The sequence below is a fragment of the Peromyscus californicus genome, unplaced genomic scaffold, assembly GCF_007827085.1.
Source record: "Peromyscus californicus insignis strain IS unplaced genomic scaffold, ASM782708v3 Scaffold_5__1_contigs__length_169319896, whole genome shotgun sequence".
NCBI lineage: Eukaryota > Metazoa > Chordata > Mammalia > Rodentia > Cricetidae > Peromyscus > Peromyscus californicus.
Window position 1 is genome coordinate 121,362,056 of NW_026294573.1, and position 24,580 is coordinate 121,386,635.

Genomic DNA, 24,580 nt, shown 5'->3' on the forward strand with positions numbered 1-24,580 from the left:
TTGCTCTAACTGATAAGTCTCCATTGACATATCATTTCTCCCAAAGCCCCTGGCTTTCCCTAGTGTCCATGCTGTGTGAGAGGTTCATATGAAAATGTTACATACGTGTAGAGACAGGAGTTATAGGTGAACTCTAGTTTTCTTGAATTTTGCTGCATACCTCAAAAGTGAACTCTTGTCTCCAATCCAGCATGTTTTGGGTCTTACTCTTGTAAGTAGAGGCCAAGTGGACTGAAACCTAAGCTCTAAGCACTGTGGTGACAAGGATGCATCTTTGTATCACTATGGCATCTCCACAGAGTCTAGAAAGATGCCTGGAATGCTGGAGTTCGAAAAGACTTGCTGATGAAAGGGTGGATTACCTTGCCTTCAGTTTCCTCATCCCCATGTGGTGTTTATATCCACTTGAAAGGCAAGAAGTGGGAGTGATACAGGAAGGACAGATGGCATAAATGAAATGACCACATGATATCCAGAAGATCGTAGGCAATATGTAAACACTAGAGGTAAATTTGCTTTTCATGAAATTAATAATAGAAACATTTTTTTTACTCTAAAAACTGTGCCAATTATTTTTCTAAGCATATTATCTTGGCATTCTGTTTTATTCCCTCCTCAAATTCTATGGAAATAAGTAGCAGTCAATCATGTATTTCTTTATGAAATGATGCTAGATAGAAAAATGCCAATGACTTTTCTTGGCAGACTCTAAAGCTGTATTTTTATCTCTATCCTTTACAAAGCTCATGCAAGGAATTCCCCAAATGAGCAAAGAATTGTGTGTTCATGATTCCTTTTCACATCGGGGCTTTTTCTCTGACATCTTTAATGAAATGAGACATCTTCAATCCTCAGCTCCCTCGGCATAATTCTGTGTGCATGCTGTCTTTATATTATTTGCACCATGACTTAATAATTTGCATTCAAGTCCATCTTCTCTCTCCATTCAGTACCCAGCAACGACATTGTTAAATCATGCCTACACTTGAAAATTGGTGTCAGGGGGGCTGAAGAGATAATTCAGCAGTCAAGGGCACTGGCTACTTGCCAGAGGACCCATGTTTAGTTTTCAGCACTCACGCAGTGGCTTACAACCATCCGTAACTCCAGTTCTAGAGAATCTTGTGCTCTCTTCTGGCCTCGGCAGCACTGCATCCACGTGGTGAACAGACACACATGCAGGCAAAATGCCCATGCACATAAAATAAAAGTAAAACAATCCTTTTCCAAAACAACGATCCTATTCATTGTTGCATCTCAGCATGTCAGCAGCTGAAAATCAGTGTTTGCTCTTTGGGTCTGCCCCATGTTGTGGAGCTGGCTCTGCTAGGGAGAGTTTGCCCCCGTGTTGTGGAGCTGGCCCTGTTATGGAGAGTCTGTCCCTGGGTTATTGGCTGGCCCTGTTATAGAGAATTTGTCCCTGGGTTATGGGCTGGTTCTGTTTTGGAGAATCTGTCCCCGTGTTATGGAGCTGGCTCTGTTATGGAGAATCTATCCCCGTGTTATGGGCTGGCTCTGTTATGGAGAATCTGTCCCTGGGTTATGGAGCTGGCTCTGTTATGGAGAGTCTGTCCCCGTGTTATGGAGCTGGCTCTGCTATGGAGAGTCTGTCCCTGTGTTATGGAGTTGGTTCTGTTATGGAGAATCTGTCCCTGTGTTATGGGTTGACTCTGTTTTAGAGAATCTGTCCCCATGTTATGGAGCTGGCTCTGTTTTGGAGAGTCTCAGTTCCATGATAAAGTTGTGAGGGATGGAATCTACCATCTCCATCGCACTTGAAAGAACATTGGTTATAAGTAGGTCTTAATAATTAATTTAGCTTTTCTTTTAACCTATAATGACCTTCATGTTTCATTATACTTTAATTTGCTACAACTGCTTCTTTCCCTTACAGTTAGAAACTATCAAAAATGTATTCTGCTTTTTCAAATAATTAGCCACATTTGTAAAGGTGATGTAAGTATGTATAATTTATCTTTACATTCTGTTAAATAATGCATCTTATTAATTTAAACATAATGAAGAAAATTGTGTTGGAAACGACTGGCTGGCAATACTATTAATCTCAAGGCCTTGAAATGCCGGAATCATTCTAATGATGAAGGGGCCATAAGAAAATGGAGTTTTCTCTATGTTGTGAAAAGACCAAGTCTTTTCATATCCCTCTGCGGGGTTTTTCAATTAAATCAGGCATTGCTCCTGCAGAATCCTGTGCCCACTGGATCCCCACACCATCACAGTCCCACTGGATCCCCACACATCACAGTCCCACTGGATCCCCACACCATCACAGTCCCACTGGATCCCCACACATCACAGTCCCACTGGATCCCCACACCATCACAGTCCCACTGGATCCCCACACATCACAGTCCCACTGGATCCCCACACCATCACAGTCCCACTGGATCCCCACACATCACAGTCCCACTGGATCCCCACACCATCACAGTCCCACTGGATCCCCACACATCACAGTCCCACTGGATCCCCACACCATCACAGTCCCACTGGATCCCCACACATCACAGTCCCACTGGATCCCCACACCATCACAGTCCCACTGGATCCCCACACATCACAGTCCCACTGGATCCCCACACATCACAGTCCCACTGGATCCCCACACCATCACAGTCCCACTGGATCCCCACACATCACAGTCCCACTGGATCCCCACACATCACAGTCCCACTGGGCTCTTTTTACTTTACTCAAGCACTGTGCTCCAGTATTTACCCTGTTTACCGTTCCGTTTGTCCCAACATGCTGTGGTGCATATACATTTTCTGTTAATACTAAAAACACATGAGGTGGATAGTATTGTCAGCACACATAGGGCACTGAGGGATGCTTGGAAAGTAAATTCCTAGGCTTTCTTATCCTTATTTGAACTGTATTTTCTTCTTAAACATAGAGTATGTCTGATAGAGGTAACAAGGAACAGAAAAATCATTTTGCTTTAAACAAGGGCGCCACCTTGTGGATAAACAATTTTTAGTGAAATGATACTAAAGCATAAAGTAAACCTTGTTTTATTTCCCATCTATATGACTTCTTTTACACAGAAGTGCTTCATGCAAAAGACTTCATATGTCTTGAATATCTGACTAACAAATTTATTTATGCTCCTTTTGTTCAGTTTACCTGATGGCTTATAAGTTCAAATTGTCATAAGTTACCATTTTTCTAGACCCTATGAAATAATAAATTTCAAATGTGTAAAGAGAAAATGTCCTCTTATTCTGATAAATGATATTAGACCACGTCTAACTTTAATTGCATTAGTCCTTGTGCTTAAAAGGTGATTGTTTTCATGGACACGCTTGCAGACCTTAGTTGTCTGCGTTTAAAGTTATCACACCACTGGCCTGCTCTATCCACAAAAACCAAAGTCAACCAACAGCCTTCTAAACAAGCAATGAGGGTGCACCTTGAGGAACTAAAGATACATTTTTGTGAAGATACTAACTCAGTTATTCACAGACAGAAAGAAGGTTATACTGAAACTTTTCATAGATGTTAAAGACATTTGTTACAGAAGCTAATCTGGGAGGCAAGGTAAAAACAGGGGCAAGGGGATATAAATGTCTGATGGCACAAGAGAATGAGCTGAAAGACAGACAGAAGCAACATGGAGTTTGTTTGCTGGCTCCTGCTTCTACTTGTCGGGCCCAGCCCACTTTCCCAGTGCCTCCTAGGCAGTGAATGTCATGCTCTCTGCAGAATTTTGCCACAACCTCCATATTCTTCCTCTTTCACAACTTTTTGGCCCCATGTCCTTCTAAAGATGTCATAAGGCCAGGTGCACAAGCCTACTCTCAGCTTGGGAGGCATTCCTCATAGATGGTGCAAATAAGCCAACTCCACTCAACCAACTCCACTCAACCAACTCCACTCAAGTCACTGACCAGAGGAGCGAGCTGGACGAAGCATCCCAGGATCCCTCCTGCCCGGAAGGTGGTTGTACCACTTTATGGCTGAATTCTCATATCAGAATGTTTTGGGAATCTGTCACCTTCTACTTAACTTGTAGGTTTAAAGTCTAGCATTTTATTACACTATCAGTACAGCGCCACAGCCTGTGGGGCTTTATCCTGGAAACTTGACTGGGGCGATGAAGGAATGGAAAAAGAGCAGACACACAGACACACCTGCAGAAAAGCTGGGATCAGATGGGATGTGCTTGCTCTGATGGAGCATTCCTACTGTGCAACAGAAACCGGGAACTTCAGCGCTTTGATCATGTACAATGCATGAGGAGGGGCTAGCTAGCCTTCATAAGAAGTCTCTGTAGGTGAGCAATCCAATAGTCATCATCCAGGAAGAGGAAGCTGCAGTTGCTGGGTTTTGCACACATTGCCAAAATTCCCACCCAGACTACAGGAAGGCTCTGCTGTCCCTCTGCGCCTCACCATGGGGAAAGGCTTGGCCATTCCCATGGGGCTGAGGCACTGGTGTCCATGACAGACTTCATCAACTCTTTAAAACACTTAGGGCTTGCTTTCTTGGCTCTCCACAACCCAGGGTTACCCTGCTCACAGCCATTGGTTAAGACTTATCTAGTTAGCAAAAATGAGAGAGAGAGAGAGAGAGAGAGAGAGAGAGAGAGAGAGAGAGAGAGAGAGAGAGAGAGAGAGAGAGAGAGTGTCTTGGCATTTGGGATGAGGGGTCAGAGCATCTTTGTTCAAGTGACCTTCTTTACCTTACCATGGCTTCAGGGAAGAGCCTTGAGCTTAACTTGAGTTATAGGATTATTGTTTACCCCCAGACAGCACTATCCAGCCCCTCACATGCGAGCTCAGCTCCCCTGTGTTCTCTACCTGGAGGTTGGTGTGGGTGGATCATGGGGGAGAGAATATCCAATATTTTTGTCCCCAAGAAGAAGGCACTTGGTCCTACCTATACACCCCCTTGATGGCTTCAAAAACTTTTTACAGATCAGGAGGAGCCCCAGCTCCATCCCAGCCTGAACAAGTGAGCCCTTTGACACAGGATTCCAGGGCACACACTTGGTCTTATATGTCTTGCATTTTCTTTATTTCTTTGTCTTGTTCACATCTGTATACCTTCATCTGAGCTGAATTCCTCTAGAGGGCTGAATGCTATAGATATGTCCAGCTAGGTAGCTTAGCTCCCTCCCACTCTAACAGGATGCTCTCAGCTTTCAGGGGCCTTCCCTCCCTTCCTGTGGGTTGATCTCATGTCCCACCCATTCTGTTAGAATGCCAGAGTAAATAGTGATGACTATAACTTTCTGAAGGATCTGAAGCTGGTTTGGGTTAGTGTTTTGGGTCAGCAAAGGGGAAAAAAACTAGAAGGTTGTCTGCTATAAGTGTGGGTGTTTGAGGATCCTTACTTTTAAAGAGTTTTATTGGTCAGTTCCTCAAGAAGTCGTCAAATTCACTTTATTGTAAAGCACAGGGAGTTGAGCCTCAGCTTATTCCTGCCCAAGCACAAATTCTTTGGAAATCCAGCAGAGCAGCCACTCACCAAACAGCAGCATTGCGCAACTGCAAAGACTCCAACCAGTGATGCTTACACATGCTGGGTGTTTCTATTAAGGAAAAAACAAAACAAAACATTTGTCCTGACAGTTTCTCTCTGCAAACCTTTCAAAGGACTTAGAGATTTTCCTATGCTAAAGTTTCTTTTAGAAAATCGTATAATGAGAGGAGGAAACAAGCCTACAGAACAAAAATAAAAAACAAAGGCGTAAACAATCCCAGTATGGGTTTCTAGTGTGAGGGTTTCTCACAGGGAGCCCATTGGACGTGTTACACATGCTATGAAATATTCGTCTTGTCTCTCTGTGATAGCTGTCTTTGTGTTTGGCGTTACCACACCTTGGAGGTTATCAGGAATGCCAGTTGTGTAAAGTGAACGCAACTGACAGGGTTGAAAGGCTAAAGGTACCCTTTTTAATCCATCGAGTCCCTGCTCCCTGCCTCAGGCTGCGCCTCTTCTGCCAGTCTGTCCACCACTCTTGCTCCTATGATGGGAGATACACTCATGTCCTCATGCCAGTCAAAGCCCCTTCCTTGAGGATTTGCAGAAATTTTAATATTTCCTCTGACCAGAAGAAGAAAGAGCTGTTAAAAAATTCCCAGAACGAGATGAATGTTTGAAGTTTTGACCCCTGTGCTTAATTTTTTTCACATCTTTACTTCAATGATACAGAAATACAGCTACAGCTCTTTTTCCTCTTGTCCTGCATCAGATCAATTAATAAAATAAATTTTGAGACAGGCATGTGTGTAGGAATCAATTATTTATCCAGATTTGTAATTGGATAAGCACCATTTCAAGACACATTTCTTCCCTCCTGGAGCTTGTATCTTTATGTGTAGAGAAACAGAAAACAACCAAATAAACGTGCAATTATGTCAAAAGACTAAGTGCTATGGATAATACAGCCAAGATTGGAAATGATAGGTATTTTGGAGTGATGTGCTGTTTCACAGAGGATGATCAGGGCAAGCCTCTCTGACAGTGTTGTTCTGTACACACCAAAGAGTGAGCGGTAGCCCGATAGCCAGGTTTCCACTTTGATGAGTGAGTTTGTTAAGTGTATAGTAAGCCAAAGTATAAGTCGCAAGTAATAGATTTGGAGAGAGGACAACAAAACTGGACTAATGCCAATATTCAGTTCATAGATGGGAGAAGAGCTCATGGGTCCAGGATCCTCCCCAGAAAGCCAATAGCAGTTAATAGCTTCTGGGGAGGGGAGTTATAGTCTTCAATGGTATAGCATCTGATACGTTACACATGCTTTGGTGGATAGCTCAATGGCCATGCCTATGCAGGAAGTTCTGGTTAAACTCAGTGGTTCATAGAACGAACAACAACAACAACAACAAAATAATGACTGATAGTGGGAAGAGGACTTGTCTGGAGGATGGGAGGGGAGTTTGGTGGGGAAGTGGCAATAGAGAGGACTGGGTGGGGAGTGTGACCTGGACACATCATATATGTATAGAAAATTATCAAAGAATAGTTTTATTTTTTAAAAAAGAAGAATGACTCTGGGATTTTCTAAATAACTGCTATATTTTTTGCTGAGATAGAGGGGTTATAAAAGGAGTGGGGTGGTGAGTGGTAGAAGGATCAAACGTCTAGCCTGTGGCATGCTTAGGGTTTGGGCTGCCCTCTAGACAGCCAAGAGCCATGCTGAGGGGGTAGTTGGATTCCAGGCTCTACCCAGCTTGAGGGATTGACCTAACTGGGGCAGAAAGGGAGTGAAGAAAAGGCAGACACATAGACATGTCAAAAAAAAAAGGTGGGATAGAGTGGGCTGTGCTCACTCTGATGGAAGGTACCAATTTTGACAGTAGGTCAGAATCTCAGTTTGGGCAGAAGACTAAAAGATGGGATGGAAGGAACCAAGCTGATACCTTGAGGAAGGATGATCCATGTAGAGATGATCCAGAAGACTGATTTGGTTGTTAATATGATAGAGGAGGCAGGTTTTTTTTTTATACATCAAAAGGTGGACATCTCTATAGAGGAGCACACTCAGGCTGCAGTTATCCCAGAGAAGGAAACTATGGTTGATAGTTTTTACACACACTGGTCAATTGTTCATTAACACTTGTACTTGGACCACAGGAGGGCTTTACCATGTCTCCGAGCCTCGCCTGGGGAAGGCTTGCCTCTCCCATGGGTCTGAGACATTCCTGTCTTTGACATGGTCCTACCCATGTCAATGATACACATTCACTCAGGACTTCATCCGTTTCCCATAGTTGTGAATGAGGGTCTGGGGTATGGAGGTGGGGAACAGATTTGAGTGCCATCAGCATATAAATAGCATTAAAGCCACACGATTACAGGGTGAGCAGAGAGAGAAGGGAAAGGTCTTCAGGCCAAGCTGTGGTCATTTCCAAAGGCACATAGACTGGGAATGAAAATGGTTTCTGAGGAAAAAGAAAATCAAGAAAGAATGTTGACCCAGAGACAAGAGATGGATGGCCTCATTTGGAGAAAGAGTGCACTCACTAACTGCTCCCATGTGGACAGGGCAGTGAAATGCCAGTGGGTTTGGAGACATAGGCGTCCAGGGGCCAGACTGGGAATGACTGGGCTGAGGATGATGGCTGTGACAGCACTAAAGGCCTCTTTGTGCACTCAGTCACATGTTGGAGTGAATTTCCTCAGCATGGTGTGTGTCTTTCTCGTGCTTTTTTCAGTGGGCTGGTAGCAGCAGTTCAATAGTTGGGCTTAACCAGCAAGTAGATAATTGATATCACCAGGTACTTGAGCTGTTCTCTGTCCTTGTGAGGCTCGCTGTTTCATGAAAATGATAGTTGCATTGTAAATAAGAGGACTAGAGAAGCCAAACTTAAAAATGAAGAAAATGAAAGTTTGTGCTTGTAAGTAGAATAATACATATATAATGCCACCCACTCTCACAATACCCACCCACTCTCACAATACCCAACAATATCCACCCACTCTCACAATACCCACCCACTCTCACAATACCCACCTACTCTCACAATACTCAACAATATCCACCCACTCTCACAATACCCAGACACTCTCACAATAACCAACAATATCCACTCACTCTCACAATACCCACACACTCTCACAATACTCACACACACTCACAATACCCACACACTCTCACAATACCCACCCACTCTCACAATACCCACCCACTCTCAAAATACCCACCCACTCTCACAATACCCACCCACTCCCTGTAGCCAGAGGAGATGCAAGTGCCCTGCCCTAAAACACCTGTTCACTAAACTGTGATGAACTGAAGAGTCTGAAATACACTTTGAAAAATTGGAACTGATTCATTTTGCTTTTAATGACCATGTTACAAAATGAATGTTAAGAGGCTATTGTGTTCTTTGAAGATGTTCATATTTTCTTACAAAAATAAAGGAACTAAGCAGAGTTTGGGGTGTAGGAAAAGCTGTTGGCTCATGTAAAAATCAAAGAAAGGCTCCTGTTTGAGAGGGGGCATCTTGTGATAATTAGGGTACAAGAAAGAAACTGACTTCCATAACCACAGTTTGAGTTCAAATAAGTGTGTAGAGTAGCAGTTTAAATACAGTGTGGTGCATTTATACATTAAGCAGTACCATGTCTATTTTTGATGTAGCTGATTGCTTTCTCTTTATCAAAAAACACAAACAGATTTTGTTGGAGCCAGGAGTGATCCAGGATGTGTTAGCAGCTGGCAGTCACCTACAGCTGTTGGAGCTTCTCAATTTGTGTTCCCACTATCTCATCCAGGTATGTGTGCTTGCATCTACTAATTGCCCTTCACGTTCCCTTGCCCTGCAGTTGTGAACCGTCCCCTACCAATTGAGGCCCAATGATAGAAAAATTACACTCGTGTGTGTGTGTGTGTGTGTGTGTGTGTGTGTGTGTGTGTGTGTGTGTACCCTGTGCTAGTAATTTCTTGAGGACACAGGTAAGAGGATTCTAGGAAGACAGCTGCAGCTCCTGTATCCTCTCATAGACATGGATATGTCATCTTTCCTCTCTGCCCACTCCAGGGGCCCACTGTCCTCAGGCAGCAGACTGACTCAACACCCATGCACAGGCCTCAAACAGGATCTCAGCATCCATTCACAGGCCTCCCACAGGATCTCAGCATCCATTCACAGGCCTCCCACAGGGTCTCAGCACCCATTCACAGGCCTCCCACAGGGTCTCAGCACCCATTCATAGGCCTCCCACAGGGTCTCAGCACCCATTCACAGGCCTCCCACAGGGTCTCAGCACCCATTCATAGGCCTCCCCACAAGGTCTCAGCATCCATTCACAGGCCTCCCCACAGGGTCTCAGCATCCATTCACAGGCCTCCCCACAGGGTCTCAGCATCCATTCACAGGCCTCCCCATAGGGTTCTAGGGAGATAATACTAGAAGTGGTCCTAGTTTATAGGAATGCTACTTGTGGAAATGACCACAAATGCAAGAAAAGTTATTGAAGACATGTAACAGTAGTTAATGGGCCACAGAGTCACATAGAATTAGTAATCTTGTGAACTTCCAAGGTGGTAAAGATTGGCAAACACCTGAGTGAGCTGTGCATCCTTCTCCTGACTTGCTGGATAGTTAGGAATGGCTCTGTGAGAGAGATGGAAAGAAATTCACACACACTATGCTGGTGTGTTTTTGCAAGTGTTTTTACATTCATTCTTCAAAATAAATTTACACATTAAAAAAGCATCAGAGATTTACAATGTACCCAGCTTGCTTGATGCTATGTAGCTGCTAAGGGTGTTAGAGCTTTCTAATTCCAAAAACAACAACAGCACAACATAATTATTCGGTAAGATGTTGAACGGCTATAGAAGCTTCATGGCTCTGAGACTTTTATTTTATAGTTAAGATTACATTTAATTAGAAGAATTTATTTATTGTTAATTTATTATTAATTATTATATGGATCTGATGTCTTTGGCAAGGCTAATATTCTGGCCTTCTTGTCACATACGCCTCTCTCTCTCTCTCTCTCTCTCTCTCTCTCTCTCTCTGCCTCTCTCTCTCTCTCTATTTGTGTGTGTGTCTATGTCTGTGTGTCTGTGTGAATGTGTGAGTATACATGCTCACATGCACACACAGCAAGTGTGTGTAGAGCTTAGACGACAACCTATGAATGTCACTTCTTCCCTCCTACCATGTATGTCCTAGGGCACGAGTTTGGGTCATTAGACTTAGCAGCAAATATGTTTACCCACTGAGTCATATTTCAGCCCTAAGTATTAATTCATATTTTAGGATTTTCCCATTTGTTCCGTGGTCTCACTTCCCCTTGCATTTATTACAATACAATGAAAGGTAATTAAAATAATGAACCTACACACTTTTATTCTAGTATCTTTGTGCATATTAGTAGAAGAAAAAATCTTATATTCCTACCCACTTTTTTAACCTTTATAGTCATTTTCTCTAATTCTAAATTTGTCTAAATGTGCTGTAAATGGGTCCTATATCATTCTCTGCTACCCATTATGGAATTGTCAAAGCTTTTTCACATTTGACATCTTTTTTCTGTTTTTTTTTTTTTTTTTTTTTTTCTTGACAAACCTGGGAAACAGGAACCAGAACTTCCCAGGATGACAGTGTGGGGAATATCAGCCATGTTTACCTAAGAAAGAATACAGAATATGAAATTTTCATCATTATCTCGACACATTTAACCTAACAGTAAATGTTTAAATATTTTTATCTGGTTTTCTTTCCTCTTCCTCTCAATAGTTTTGGGTGGTACGGGAGAGCTATTTCTAAATCCATTCTGCTAGTAGTCAATGGGAATCATCTAGGAAGGTTACGAGATTTCAGAAGTGTGTGGTTGGCTTTGAAATTGAAATTATTTCTATTTGACATTTCTACATCAAATACTACTACTTGAGCTTTTGAAGCACAACTGGATTTACTTTCCTATGGCAGATAACACTCAGTGACACACAGACAGACATTTAGTTAGAGTAGTATAACTGTGGAGGATTGTAGATAGACCTATATCATCACACCTATTGTAAACAGTGTGTATATATTTATGACTAATTTTTATAGATGAGAATTCCAGATGAACACTGGAAGTCCATGTGCATTTCTCCTGCTCTATCAGATCAATTTGTTGAGACCTAAGTAGCTGTGCACTTTGCAGCTGAACTTCCATTTAGTTCACGCAAGTCAAGGTGCAGTTTGAATGAAGTTATGTTCTGCGAACAGTTATTACTCAGGCTTTTCAAGGATGGTTGAAACTCATTTTTCACAGATACTGTTCATTCTTTCTCTGGTGACCTCCGCCTTGTTATCAGTGACAGTTGCAAGATGTTGAGCTCACAAAAGGAAACTGACTGCATGGGAACCAAGTCCTGTGTCTGTAGAAACACCAGTACCTCACTCTTTCCAATACAGATGTTGTTCTCTCGGGGTAAAGGCTCCAGGTTGGGTCAACCAGCTTTCATGTTATATTATTTTAATGTAGCCTTATATAGCTTCACTCTTTGGCAGTATTGCTCAACTGATTTTAAAGGTTGTAGAGAATCATGTAGATGAATTTCTAAATAGTCTTATTAAGTAAGAAACACAGAGCCAAATACAGGGGTGCAAGCCGTAGAGATCAGAGCAATAGTCACCAACTAACCTCAGCTCATCATGTCGCCGTAGCTTCCCAAGAGAGCCAAACCCACAACCCTGAGATTAAGAGTCTCATGCTCTACCAACTGAGACAAAGGAACAAGCCACTAGATTAGATGTAGGTGCCAGGCAGTGGTGGCACACACCTTTAGTCCTAGCACTCAAGAGGCAGAGATCTGTCTGGATCTCTGTGAATTCAATGCCACCTGGACTACATGAGATTGATTCACTCTAGGAGAGAAACAGAGCCAGGCAGTGGTGGCACACACCTTTAATCCCAGCACTTGTGAATCACGCTCATTTAGAATCATTTAGTTGAATATATAAAAAGGGTTGGTTTTTGGTAAATGAAAATTCCCCAATGCTTAAAATGTACAAAGAAGTTGTGGTCTGTTGCCAATGCTAATGTGTTTGCCATCCTTGTTGGAGCCTTTGTCCAAATGGGCTGTGAAAAAGTATTGCCACTACGATGTCTGCTATTATTTTGCTGTTCTTACATTTTTCTTGTTTCTTTCGTGAAAGACAGATGACTCTTCTAGGAGCCCATTTTGTTTCTGTTTTTGTTTTTTTAATCTAGTTCTTATTTTAAAACGTCTGAGGAGAACCCTTTGCAGAAGCTCCCTGAGCCTCCCCAAGCCATTAGCAGACACGTTGGAAACTTCTGACACATAAATGCTGCTGCTCCACCTCTACCCTAGTGCCCACCCACCCCCAAACTCCCAGAGAAGAAAATGGATACTTGGAGGTCATAGTGTGGGCTCCTTTTCCCTGCCTTTTCAAAAAGATCCACAGCCAAGGTCCAGTGTGAAATAAAATATAAATGATTCTTTGTTATACCTTGCCCACTGTATTCTTAAAGTTTCTCTAGAAATGTAAACCAATTCATTAAAGATTAATTACTGTTGAGGATGGCTGTTATCAAGTGTGCGGATAACCTTGCTTTTCAGCATTCATGTGTTTGTATGCATTCTGTCCTCTATTGTAAACACCCCTGGAGATCACTTCCTGAGTGAGAGGTCCAATACGCCCACTGGTTTACTGAGCTCCTTCTCATACTCTGCTTTTTCCCAGCTAAATTCTGGACTTTTGTTGTTTGTTTTGTGTTTTGAAACATGGTACCCTAGGCTTGCCTCTAACTCACCAATACTTCTGCCTCCACCTTCAGTGTGTTGGGATTATAGGCAGGTTTCATCACACTCAGCCTTCTCAGCAATTTCGTATTAACTATTGAACTTTTTCAACTAAATTTCTTTTTTATATTTTTTTATTATTTAAAACAATTTTCAAATATAGATAGATTTTGGTCATATTCTTCCCTTACCACAAGTCCTTTCAGATCCTGTCTCCATCCCTACCCACACAAAACTTTAGGTACTTTTTCAAAAAAAGAAAAACTACAAACACGCCCCCCCAATCAAGAAAACAATATAAATATAAAACACCACCCCAGAAGAAACAAAACAAAACAAAAAACACCAAACTTTAACCAAATAAAAGCATACAAAAAAAAACAAACAACAACAACAAACCCTGTAGAGTCCATTATGTGTTAGTCAACTACTCCTGAACATGAGACCAGCCCTGAAGTTGTTGATATACCTAGTATCCCTCCATTGGAGAAAACTGATTTTCCCTCTCCTTCAGCTGTTATCCTTTACCCTAGTGACTAGGTTTTCATTCATTCATTCATGCATTTAAAAAAATAACAAAATAAAATATAATAAGATAAAACAAAAAGTATCACATCAAAGTTGGACAAGAAAAACCACAAGATGGAAAAGAGCCCAGGAGAAGACACAAGAGTAAGAGACCCACTTGTTTGCATACTCAGGAATCCCCTAAAAATACTAAACTGAAAGCCATAATATAAGTGCACAGGACCTGGTGCAGACCTGTGCAGGCCTTGTGCATTCTGCTTCTTCAGTCTCTGTGAACTTATATGAGCTTTAATCATGTTGATTTAGAGAGCCTTGTTTTCTTGGTGTTCTCCATTCCCTCTGGGCCTTACACTCTTCCCACCTCCTCCTCCATGGGGTTCTCTTGAGTTCTGAGGGGAGGGATTTGATGAAGACATCCCGTTTAGGGCTGAGTGTTTCAAGGTCTCTTTCTCTCTGCATAATATCTGGGTGTGGGTCTCTGTATTTGGTCCCATCTGCTCTAAAGGAAGCTTCTCTGATGATGGCTGAACAAGGTACTCATCTATGACTATAGCCGAATATTATTAGGAGTCATTTTATCATTACATTCTTTTTTTTTTCTTTTCTTTTTTTTTTTTTAGACCAGTATTATTTGGTTTTACCCTAGTTCCCTGGGCTATCTAGTACCAGGTTCCTGGTCACCCAAGCAGTGTTGGATATGGGTTCCATCTCTTGGAGTGAGCCTTAAGACAGATCAGTTATTTCACTGATTACTCCCACAAGATTTGAGTCACCATTGCCCTGGCATATCTTAAAGGAGGTACACAACTGTGGATAAAGGGATTGTGGCTGGCTTGGTATTTATGTTTCTCTTTTGATAGCATCCAGAGTACCTTTCTATACCAAAGATGCTGGAACAAAAGAGTGAAGGCTTTATGTAGGCAACAGCTCGACATCTCCCTATTCAATGAGTAGTCTTCAGCAATGGGGCCTTGCTGTCAGTTTATGGAGAATGACTTATAGTCTTGGCAACAGCCTGGGTTGCTTGGGGATTTCCATGGGACCCCTTTGGCCAATAACTCAATTAAATGTAAGTGCCAGAAGCTTCCTTGGGTGACAAGAGATTGGCTCTGTCTCACCCATTATTTGTTGATTTTATTTAGATTGTCTTCATATTTGTGTATTTTTTAGGAAGTTTCTACTGTATTAGGGTTCTATACTACCCCTCAAATGCCCCTTAATTTTAAATGTCTATCTGCATATTCCCTTCCACAACCCCCTCACATCTCCCTCTCTCCACTTGATCCTCTCATTACAGCCCCCCTTCCCTCTATATTTATCTACTCTATTTCCCTTTCCTCTTGAGTCTATCTATTCTCTCTAGTTGCTTACTCTATCTGTACTTACCATCTGTGGTTCTATGGACTGTAGCTTGAATATCATTGACTAAGAGCTCCATTTATAATATTATCCACATGTAAGGGAATACATATCATATTTGTCTTTCTGGGTCTGGGATACCTCACTAAAGATGATTTTTTTCTAATCCCATTCATTTGCCTGCAAATTTCATGATGTCATTTTTTTTAACAGCTGAGTAATACTCTAATATGTAAATGTTGTCTTTATCCATTCTTCTGTTGAGGGACATCAAGGGTGTTTCCAGTTTCTGGCCATTATGCACAAAGCAACAATGAACATGGTCGAGCAGGTGTCTCTATGGTAGGATGAAGTGTCCTTTGGGTGTATGCGCAAGAGTGGGATACCTGAATCTTGAGGTGGATTGATTTCTGTCTTCCTGAGGAACCACCACCACTCTGATTTCCATAGTGACTGTACAAGTTTGCACTCCCACCAACAATGGATGGCATTCCTCTTACTCTACTTCTTTGCCAGCATGAGCTGTCACTTGTTTTGTTGACCTTAGCCATTCTGGCAGGTGTAAGATAGAATTTCAAAGCCGTGTTGATTTGCACTTCCCTGATGGTCAAGGCTGTTGAACGTTTCTTTAAGTGTTTCTCAAACATTTGACTTTCTTCTATTGATAATTCTCTATTTAGATCTGTAACACATTTTTAAATTGGGTTATTTGTTTTCTTGATGTCTAGATTCTTGAGTTCTTTATATATTGTGGATGTTAGTGCTCTATCAGATGTATAGTTGATAAAAATATTTTGCTATTTTGTAGGCTACCACTTTGTCCAAATGACAGTGTTCTTTGCTGTGCAAAAGCTTTTCAGTTTCATGAGGTTCCATTTGTTAATTTTAGTTGATTTTAGTGCCTGTGCTAATGGTTTTCTGTTCAGAAAGTCTTTTCCTATACCAATGAGTTCAAGATTATTCTCTATTTTCTCTTCTATTGGGTTCAGTGTATCTGGTTTTATATTGAGGTCTTTGGTCCATTTGGAGCTGAATTTTGTACAGGATGATAAGTATGGACTTATTTGTATTCTTATAAATGCAGCCATCCATTTTGACCAGTACCATTTGTTGAAAATCAGGTCTCCATAGGTGTGTGGATTTCTGTCTGGGTCCTCAATTTGATTGCCTTGATCAACATGTCTGTTGGGTGACCAGTACACTGTTTTTATTTTACTATTTATTACTATTTTTTTTACTAGCTTTGTAGTACAGTTTGAAATTGGAGATACTCATACCTCCTGCAGTTCTTTTATTGTTCAAGATTGTTTTAGCTACCCTAGGTTTTGGTGTCTTTTCTTATCAAGCTGAAAATTATCCTTTCAAGATCTGTGAAGAATTGTATTGGAATTTTAACGGGAATTGCCTTGAATCTGTAGATTGATTTTAATAGGATGACTGTTTTTATTATATTAATCATACTTATCCATGAGCATGGGAGATCTTTCCAAGTTCTAATATCTTCTTTAATTTTTTTCTTAAATGACTTAAAGTTTGTAGACAAATGTTAGAGGTACCCCAAAATATTTTATATTATTTGAAGCTATTGTGAAAGGTGGTGTTTTCCAGATTTCTTCCTCAGATCATTTGTCATTTGTGTATAGAAAGGCTACTGATTTTTGTGAATTAATTTTGTATCCAACTACTTTGCTGAAGGTGTTTATCTGTTGTATGAGTTTCCCCAGTGGAATTGCTAGGGTCACTTATAAATAAACTGTCATGCCTTTAGTTGTTTTATTGTTCTAGCTAAGACTTCAAGTACTATATTGAATAGGTGTGGAGAGAGTGAACAACCTTGTCTTGTTCCTGATTTTCATGGAATTGCTTTGAGTTTCTCTCCATTTAAGTTGAAATTGCCTATGGGCTTGCTGTAAACTTTATTATGTTGAGGTATGTCCTTTGTATCCCTGATCTCTTCAGGACTTTTATCATGAAGGGGTGTTGGATTTTGTTAAAGGCCTTTTCTGCATCTAATGAAAATGATCATGTGGGTTTTTTCAGTTTTTTTTTTAGTTTATATTGGATTATATTTATCAATTTACATATGTTGAGCCAGCCTACTTGATCATGGTGGATGATCTTTTTGATGTGTCTTGGATTCAGTTTGTAAGCATTTTTGGGTATGTTCATGAGGGAATTAGGTCTGCAATTCTCTTTGTTGATTCTCTATGTGTTTTGGATATCAGGGCAACTATAGCCTTATAAAATGAATTGGACAATGGTCCTTCTGTTTTGGTCTTCTGGAATATTTGAGGAATAATGACATTAACTCTTCTTCGAAAGTCTGGTATAATTCTGTGCTAAACTCTCTGGCCCTGGACGTTTTGGTTGGGAGATTTTAATGACACTTCTATTTCACTAGGAGTTATAGTTACATTTAAATTGTTTATATGCTCAATATTTAACTTTGGTAAATGATATGAATCAAGGAATTTACCATTTCTTTTAGATTTTCCAATTTGGTGGAATATAGGTTTTTAAAGTATGTCTTTATAATTCTCTGGATATCCTCAGTGTCTGTTGTTATGTCCCCCTTTCATTTTAATTTTGTTAATTTGGATTTTGCATCTCCACTTCTTAGTTAATTTGGATAGATAATAAAATAATAAATGTTATTTATTATTCCATAAATAATAAGATTTATTGATTTTCTCAAAGAGCCAACTCTTGGTTCCACTGATTCTTGGTTTCATTTAGTTGTTTGTTTCAATTTCATAGATTTTAGCTGTGAACTTGGTTATTTCTTGCCGTCTACTCTTTTTGGGTGTGATTTTTGTTGTTGTTGTTCTAAAGCTTTTAGATGTGCTCTTAAGTTGTTAGTATGAGATCTCTCCATTTTTTTAAATGTAGGCACTTGGTGCTAAGAACTTGCCTTTTAGAACAATCTACATTATGTTCCATAAGTTTGAGTATGTTTTTATTCATTTTCATTGAATTCTAGAAAGTCTTTAAGTTCTTTCTTGACCCATTTTTCATTCAGAAGAAACTTGTTCAGTTTCCGTGAATTTGTAGGCTTTCTGTTTCTTTCTGTCGTTGAGATCCAGCTTTAATCCATGGTTTGGTAGAATTTAAGATATTATTTCAATTTTCTTTTATCTGTTGAGATTTGCTTTGTGTCCCAGTATGTGGTCAGCTTTGGAGAAAGTTCCATGAGGTGCTGAGAAGAAGGTATATTCTCTAGTGTTTGGGTGAAATGTTCTGTAGATATCTATTAGGTCCATTTGGGTCATAACATCTGTTAACTCCAGTATTTCTCTGTTTAGTTTTTGTCTGAATGACATGGCCGTTAATCAGAGTGGGGTATTGAAGTCTCCCACTGTCAATGTGTGACGGTGAATGTTAAGCTTTAGTAGTGTTTCTTTTACAAACATGAATGTAACACAAATTTCTAAATGGTCTTATTAATTAAAAAAAAAACAACTCAGAGTCAGATATTGGGGTGAATGCTGAAAGATCAGAGAAACAGAACAAGCCACAGCCAACCTCACCTTACCAACTCCTCAGCCTTCAGAGTGTGAGTTCCTGGTCCTCACACCTTATATACCTTTCTCTGCCCTGCCATATTACTTCCTGGGATTAAAGACGTGTGTCCTTCCCAAGCAAAGACATGAGATCTCAAGTGCTGGGATTAAAGGTGTGTGCCACCACACCTGACTCTGTTCCCAGTGTGGCCTTGAACTCACAAAGACGGATTCTGTTTTCACATCTATTCTATTTGTCTGTATCTTTTTTTTTGTGGAATTGAGACCAGTGATGTTGAGAATTGTCAATTCCTGTTTTGTTGCTGTTGTAGTGGTGGTGGTGGCAGTGGTGGTGGTGGTGGTGGTGGTATGTGTGTGTGTCTGTTTCCTCTCTCTTGACTTTGCTGGTCTGGGATTATTTATTCCCTGTGTTTTCTTGTATGTAGTTAACTTCTTCAGCTTGGAGTTCACCCTCTGGTGCCTTCTGTATGGCTGGATTTATAGGTGGATATTGCTTAAATTTGGTTTTATGATGGGATGTCTTATTTTCTCCATCTATGGTGATTGAAAGTTTTGATGGCCGTAGTAGTCTGGGCTGGCATTTGTGGTCTCTTAGAGGCTGCAATGAATCTGTCCAGACCCTGATGGCTATTGGAGTCTCCATTGAGAAGTCAGGTATTATTCTAATAGATCTGCCTTTGTATGTTATTTGGTCTTTTTCCCTTGCAGGTTTTAATATTCTTTCTTTGTTCTGTGCATTTAGTGTTTTGATGATTATGGGCTGAAGGGACTTCCCTTTCTGGTCTAGTCTATTTGATCTTCTGTATGCTCCTTGTACTTTGATAGCATCTCCTTCTTTATGTTAGGGAAATTTTCTTCTATGATTTTGTTGAAATATTTTTTGTGCCTTTGACCTATGTATGATTTTTTTCTCCTTCCTCTAATTCCTTTTTTTTTTTTGCAGTTTTCTGTAAGTATATTATCTAAATTTAAGTGGTTACAAATGTATTTCTTCACCCTTTTTTAAAACACAAAAATATTTAACATGTTTCCAAGCATTAGCAATACTTGGCAAATAAGTCACTCTTCAGATATGTACAGAACCACACTTTGGAGCACATAGTTACATCTACACTTATGAGAGACTAAATGTAGTTACTTTTCCAATAAATATGATGACATAGTAAAATCCTTGGTTTAAGGACTGGGTGAGTAGATAATTCTTCATTTCTCCCTAGTAATGCTGATACACACAATACTTAGGTGATTAAACTCAATGAAATAAATGTGATGGCTGCTAATGATCTCGTGGACCTTTTTGCTTAAAAATTATATGAAGATTTATTTAAGAGTTCTAATTCCTTTTATTCTTAGATTTGGTCTTTTCGTAGTGTCTCAGATTTCCTGGGTGTTTCGTACCAGCTTTTTAGATTTAACATTTTCTTCAACCAAAGTATCCATTTCTTCTACCATGTCTTTAATGTCCAAGATTCTCTCTTCCATCTCTTGTATTCTACTGGTGAAACTTGCCTTTGACATTCCTGTTCAAGTACCTTAATTTCTCATTTCCAGATTTCCTTCAGTTTGGGTTTTCTTTATTGAGTCTATATTCACTGTCAGGTCTTGAGTGGTTTCATTGCCTTCCACTGTTTGCGTTTTCATGTATTTCTTTAAGGGTTTTATTTGTTTCCTCTCTAAGGACCTCTATCATGCTCATAAGAGCTGTTTTAAGGTCTTTTTCTCATGCTTCAGCTATGGTGGAATATTCAGGGCCTGCTCTGATAGGATCGCTCGGCCCTCGTGGAAACATATTTGCCTTGGCTGTTATTGATTGCTGTTTTTATTTGTTTGTTTTTGGTTTTGTTTCGATTTTTAGAGACAGGATTTCTTTGTGTATCCCTGGCTGTCCTGAAATTTGCTCTATAGACCAGGCTAGCCTCAAACTTAGAGATCCACTGGCCTTTGCCTCCTGAGTGCTGGAATTAAAGGCATGCATCACCACTGCCTGGCCTGTGTTTTTACACTGACATCTAGGTATCTGGGGTTGGTAATTGTTATTCTAGGAGCTGATATCTGGACTTGTCTTTATTGGGTGGATGTTTTGTTCCTTGTGTTTTGTTTTCTATCTGGTTCATTGAAGAGTGGTGGCCGTGTGCTGCCTGTAGAAAAATCTTATGGGGTCCCAATAAGTGTGGGCATTGGGGGTTCCAGGTAAAATGTGTTTCTCAGTGTTGGAGTTTGAGACTTAGAAATGGGATGAAGGTGGTGGAGGGGCTTGCAAGAGGAAGGAAAGCAGTGTGATCCACCAGGATCTGCTTAGCTAATCCCCTGAGAGTGGGGGCAGAGAGTGAGGAGGAGCCAGAGCAGAAGGTCTGCTACAGAGCTGGAAATGAGACTGGGTAATTGGACTTGAAAGAATGGATGGAGAGGCGAAAATCTGTCATTAATCTACTTGTTTTCCTGGTCAGAGTGGCCTGTGAGTTCCCATGGAGTGCCTGCTGAAGTTGGAGGCTGGAACACAGCTAAGAGTGAGGGCAAGAAAGTTTGAAGGGGAAGATCTGTGTGATCCCCTGGAGATGGGTGCAGGAGAGGAAGATCTGTGTGATCCCCTGGAGATGGGTGCAGGAGGGGAAGATCTGTGTGATCCCCTGGAGATGGGTGCAGGAGGGGAAGATCTGTGTGATCCTCTAGAGATGGGTGCAGGAGGGGAAGATCTGTGTGATCCCCTGGAGATGGGTGCAGGAGGGAAAGATCTGTGTGATCCCCTGGAGATGGGTGCAGGAGGGGAAGATCAACGTGATCCCCTGGAGATGGGTGCAGGAGGGGAAGATCAACGTGATCCACTGGAGATGGGTGCAGGAGGGGAAGATCTGTGTGATCCCCTGGAGATGGGTGCAGGAGGGGAAGATCTGTGTGATCCTCTAGAGATGGGTGCAGGAGGGGAAGATCTGTGTGATCCCCTGGAGATGGGTGCAGGAGGGGAAGATCTGTCTGTGTGATCCCCTGGAGATGGGTGCAGGAGGGAAGGGAGGCTGCAGCAGGTATTCTGCTGCTACACTGCTGGGTTTGAGACTGGAGGATTTGATTTGGAGGAGCAGAAAGAGAGATGAAGATCTGCAAGTATCTACCTGCTTTCCTGGCAGGAGTAGCCAGCAGGAGCTGGGGCTGGGACAAAGCAACAAGTAGAGAGAGGGATGTTAGGAGGGGAAGATCTGTGGGAGCCACAGGAGATGAGGTTGCAGGGAGGCTGCCACAGGTGATTTTGCTGCAGAATTGGGGATGAGACTGGGAGATTGGACTTGGAGGGATGGAGGGAGTGGTAAAGGTCTGTAGTTAGTCCACCTGCTTCTCCAGCAGGAGTGGCCTGTGAGTTCCCAGGGAGTGCTTTGTTGGAGGTTTTCCACCTAAATGTCACATCAGTAGTTCAAACTTCATATATCACAGCATGCTATAAGGGTGTGTTTGATCTGCTTGTTTCTATAAATTTGAGTGTTGTTTTAGATAGCCAACTTGAGTGGAGTCAGCTTCACAAGTATCTCATACCTGAGTCTCTTCTCTATCTCTGAAATTATTGCCTTTCATTAGACACTCACCATTCTTATTTAAAGATTTATTTATTTATTATGTATACAGTGTTTCATTATAGATGGTTGTAAGCTACCATGTGGTTGCTGGGAATTGAACTCAGGACCTCTGGAAGAACAGACAGTGCTCTTAACCTCTGAGCCATCTCTCCAGCCCTAAGACATTCACCATTTTTGCTAAAAGAGTTGCTCCTAAATGGGTTTCATGTTTCTAGCCTCTCTTCATGCCAAGCCATATTCCCTTGAGTATCATTATCTTTCCAAGGGAAGGGAGGCAGCATTTCCAAAGGGCTTGTCAGTTTTATAAGGCTCACATTTCCACTCTGCCGAGTAGTCCTTTCAGTTGGGTGGCATTGCTTTCTTTTTACAGATGGAGGAGTTTAAATTCAGAACTAGTATGTTGCTTAAATTTAGAAATGTCCACTGTTGGTATGTCTCAATACATTAGTACATCTCAGTATATTAGTTTACCTACAAAAGTCTTTATTCTTATCTCCATGCCTGGGCCTACTCTTTTCCAGCCAAGCTGCCTTTTGTAGGATCCTAAGGCAGAGGTTGTATATGGGGACTTGCCATAAGAGAAGTCCTGGTAATAGGAGATCCTCAGTAGCAGGCAAAGGCTTTAAGTTTTCTTTTTTAAAAAATAACATTTTTATTAAGAGATTTTCTATTCATTTTGCATACCAACCACAGATTCCCCTGTCCTCTCTCCTCCCAACTCTCAGCCTTCCCTCCCAACCCACCCCTGATTCCCATTTCCTCCAAGGCAAGGTCTCCCATGGGGAGTCAGCAGAGCCTGTATAGGGGGGCCCCAGGCAGTGGGATCAGGACCTGTCCCTAGTGCGTGAGCCGGGTTTTTGGAACATAGTGCCTATGGTGAGACACTTTGCACAGCCTTGGAACAGGAAGGAGAGGCTTGGACCTACCTCAACTGAATGTACCAGGCTCTGCTGACTGCCCATGGGAGACCTTGCCTTTAAGTTCTCTTTAAACCGTGCCCTGGTGGTAGGGGTGGAAAAAACAGATGCACAGACACCTGCAAAACACACACACACACACACACACACACACACACACACACACACACACACACACCTTCCTCTCTTGAGAATGCCATAGATCAGGGGTGTTAACTGTTGGATTCATGTTGTGTGCCCTGAAATTGACTCATTAGAAGTTACGTGCTTTGCCAAGGTTCCCATCTTTTGTCATTAGCTTTCTAAAGGGAAAGAATTCTGTAAGGTTTGTAACTCTTACCAAAGCTGACACATTCCATTGCCCAATTAACAGTAGTGCCCTTGGTTTCACCAGGTCTCACAGCTTTTCTAATGACATGCGACTAAAACGCAGTAATAAAAAGAGCATCCTGTAAGCTGTTCCAATAAAACCATCAAAGCAATGATTGGAACAGACTGCCACTATCTCTTTCTAGGCAGCAGGTGGCAGTGTGAATCCACCAAAATTCAGTAATTCATTTAAAGCAAAAACCAGGAAAAATGGAAAGAAAAATTATTTATTTTGCTACATATTAGTCTTCTGACCCAATCAGTAAAAAAGTCATTATTCACACCACACTGGGCAATATGCATTGTAATTTTTAACAAATAATAGGAAACTGTTAATGTGCTCACAGGAAATGCAGTTTTGTCTCGGGCTTCTATGGTCATTTATCACCGCACTTTGTGAAATCACTCATTTGTTCTAATTTGAATGTAAATGACTCTAAGGTTTTACAAATAAGGTGACAGACTCACATAAATGTAATTGCAGGGTTCATCTCCTTCTTTTTATATATCACTCATTAGGTTATGAATTAAATACATCGTATTAAACCAGGGGCATGTCCAATGATGATATTGTAATGGCAAATTACTCTATGCTATTAGAGGTGTATTTTTTATTCATGGACATTAATTTGTCATTAAGCGGCATTAGTTTAGCACTTTTATGTGAAAGACGTGACCTGCAAGAGGAGACATGCTGCTGGGTTCTGAGAGGAGAGGACTCAAGGGGCATAGGTAGAGCCTTTTATCTCTGTGAGGAAACATGCAGAGTGGTTTGTTTCTTGTTTTGTTCTGTTTTCTTCTATTACAAATATTACGTAAGTTACTTCCTCACACTGAAGGTATTCTGTATAGTACTCATACCTGGATAATCTAGTAAATAGAACCTCGATTCTTGCTACTAGTCTTTGGGTAGCCACCTGAAGAGATGGCAGTGCCCCAACCCATCCCCTATTTCATCCCTTGTACATGCTTATTCTTTATCCTTCATCTTCATGTGCTTGTACGCTTAATGGGCTACAGAGATAGTTGGGCATTTTCTTTCTTTGGTGAACGTATATAGATTTAAAGATTTTTATT

At 41.1% G+C, this 24,580-nt stretch overlaps 1 protein-coding gene across 7 annotated transcripts in view; it reads left to right on the forward strand.

Annotated features, from left to right (window-relative positions):
• Nucleotides 1–24,580, forward strand: part of Klhl32 (kelch like family member 32) — a 231,289-nt gene that overhangs the window by 122,355 nt on the left and 84,354 nt on the right. For 6 of the 7 annotated variants that reach the window (XM_052715096.1, XM_052715100.1, XM_052715101.1 and 3 more), the window contains exon 5: nucleotides 9,154–9,252. The exons of the other annotated variant lie outside the window; for it this stretch is intronic. In XM_052715096.1, coding sequence (XP_052571056.1) covers nucleotides 9,154–9,252 — 99 coding nt within the window. The remainder of the gene's footprint in view (nucleotides 1–9,153; nucleotides 9,253–24,580) is intronic. 7 annotated transcript variants of the gene reach the window in all.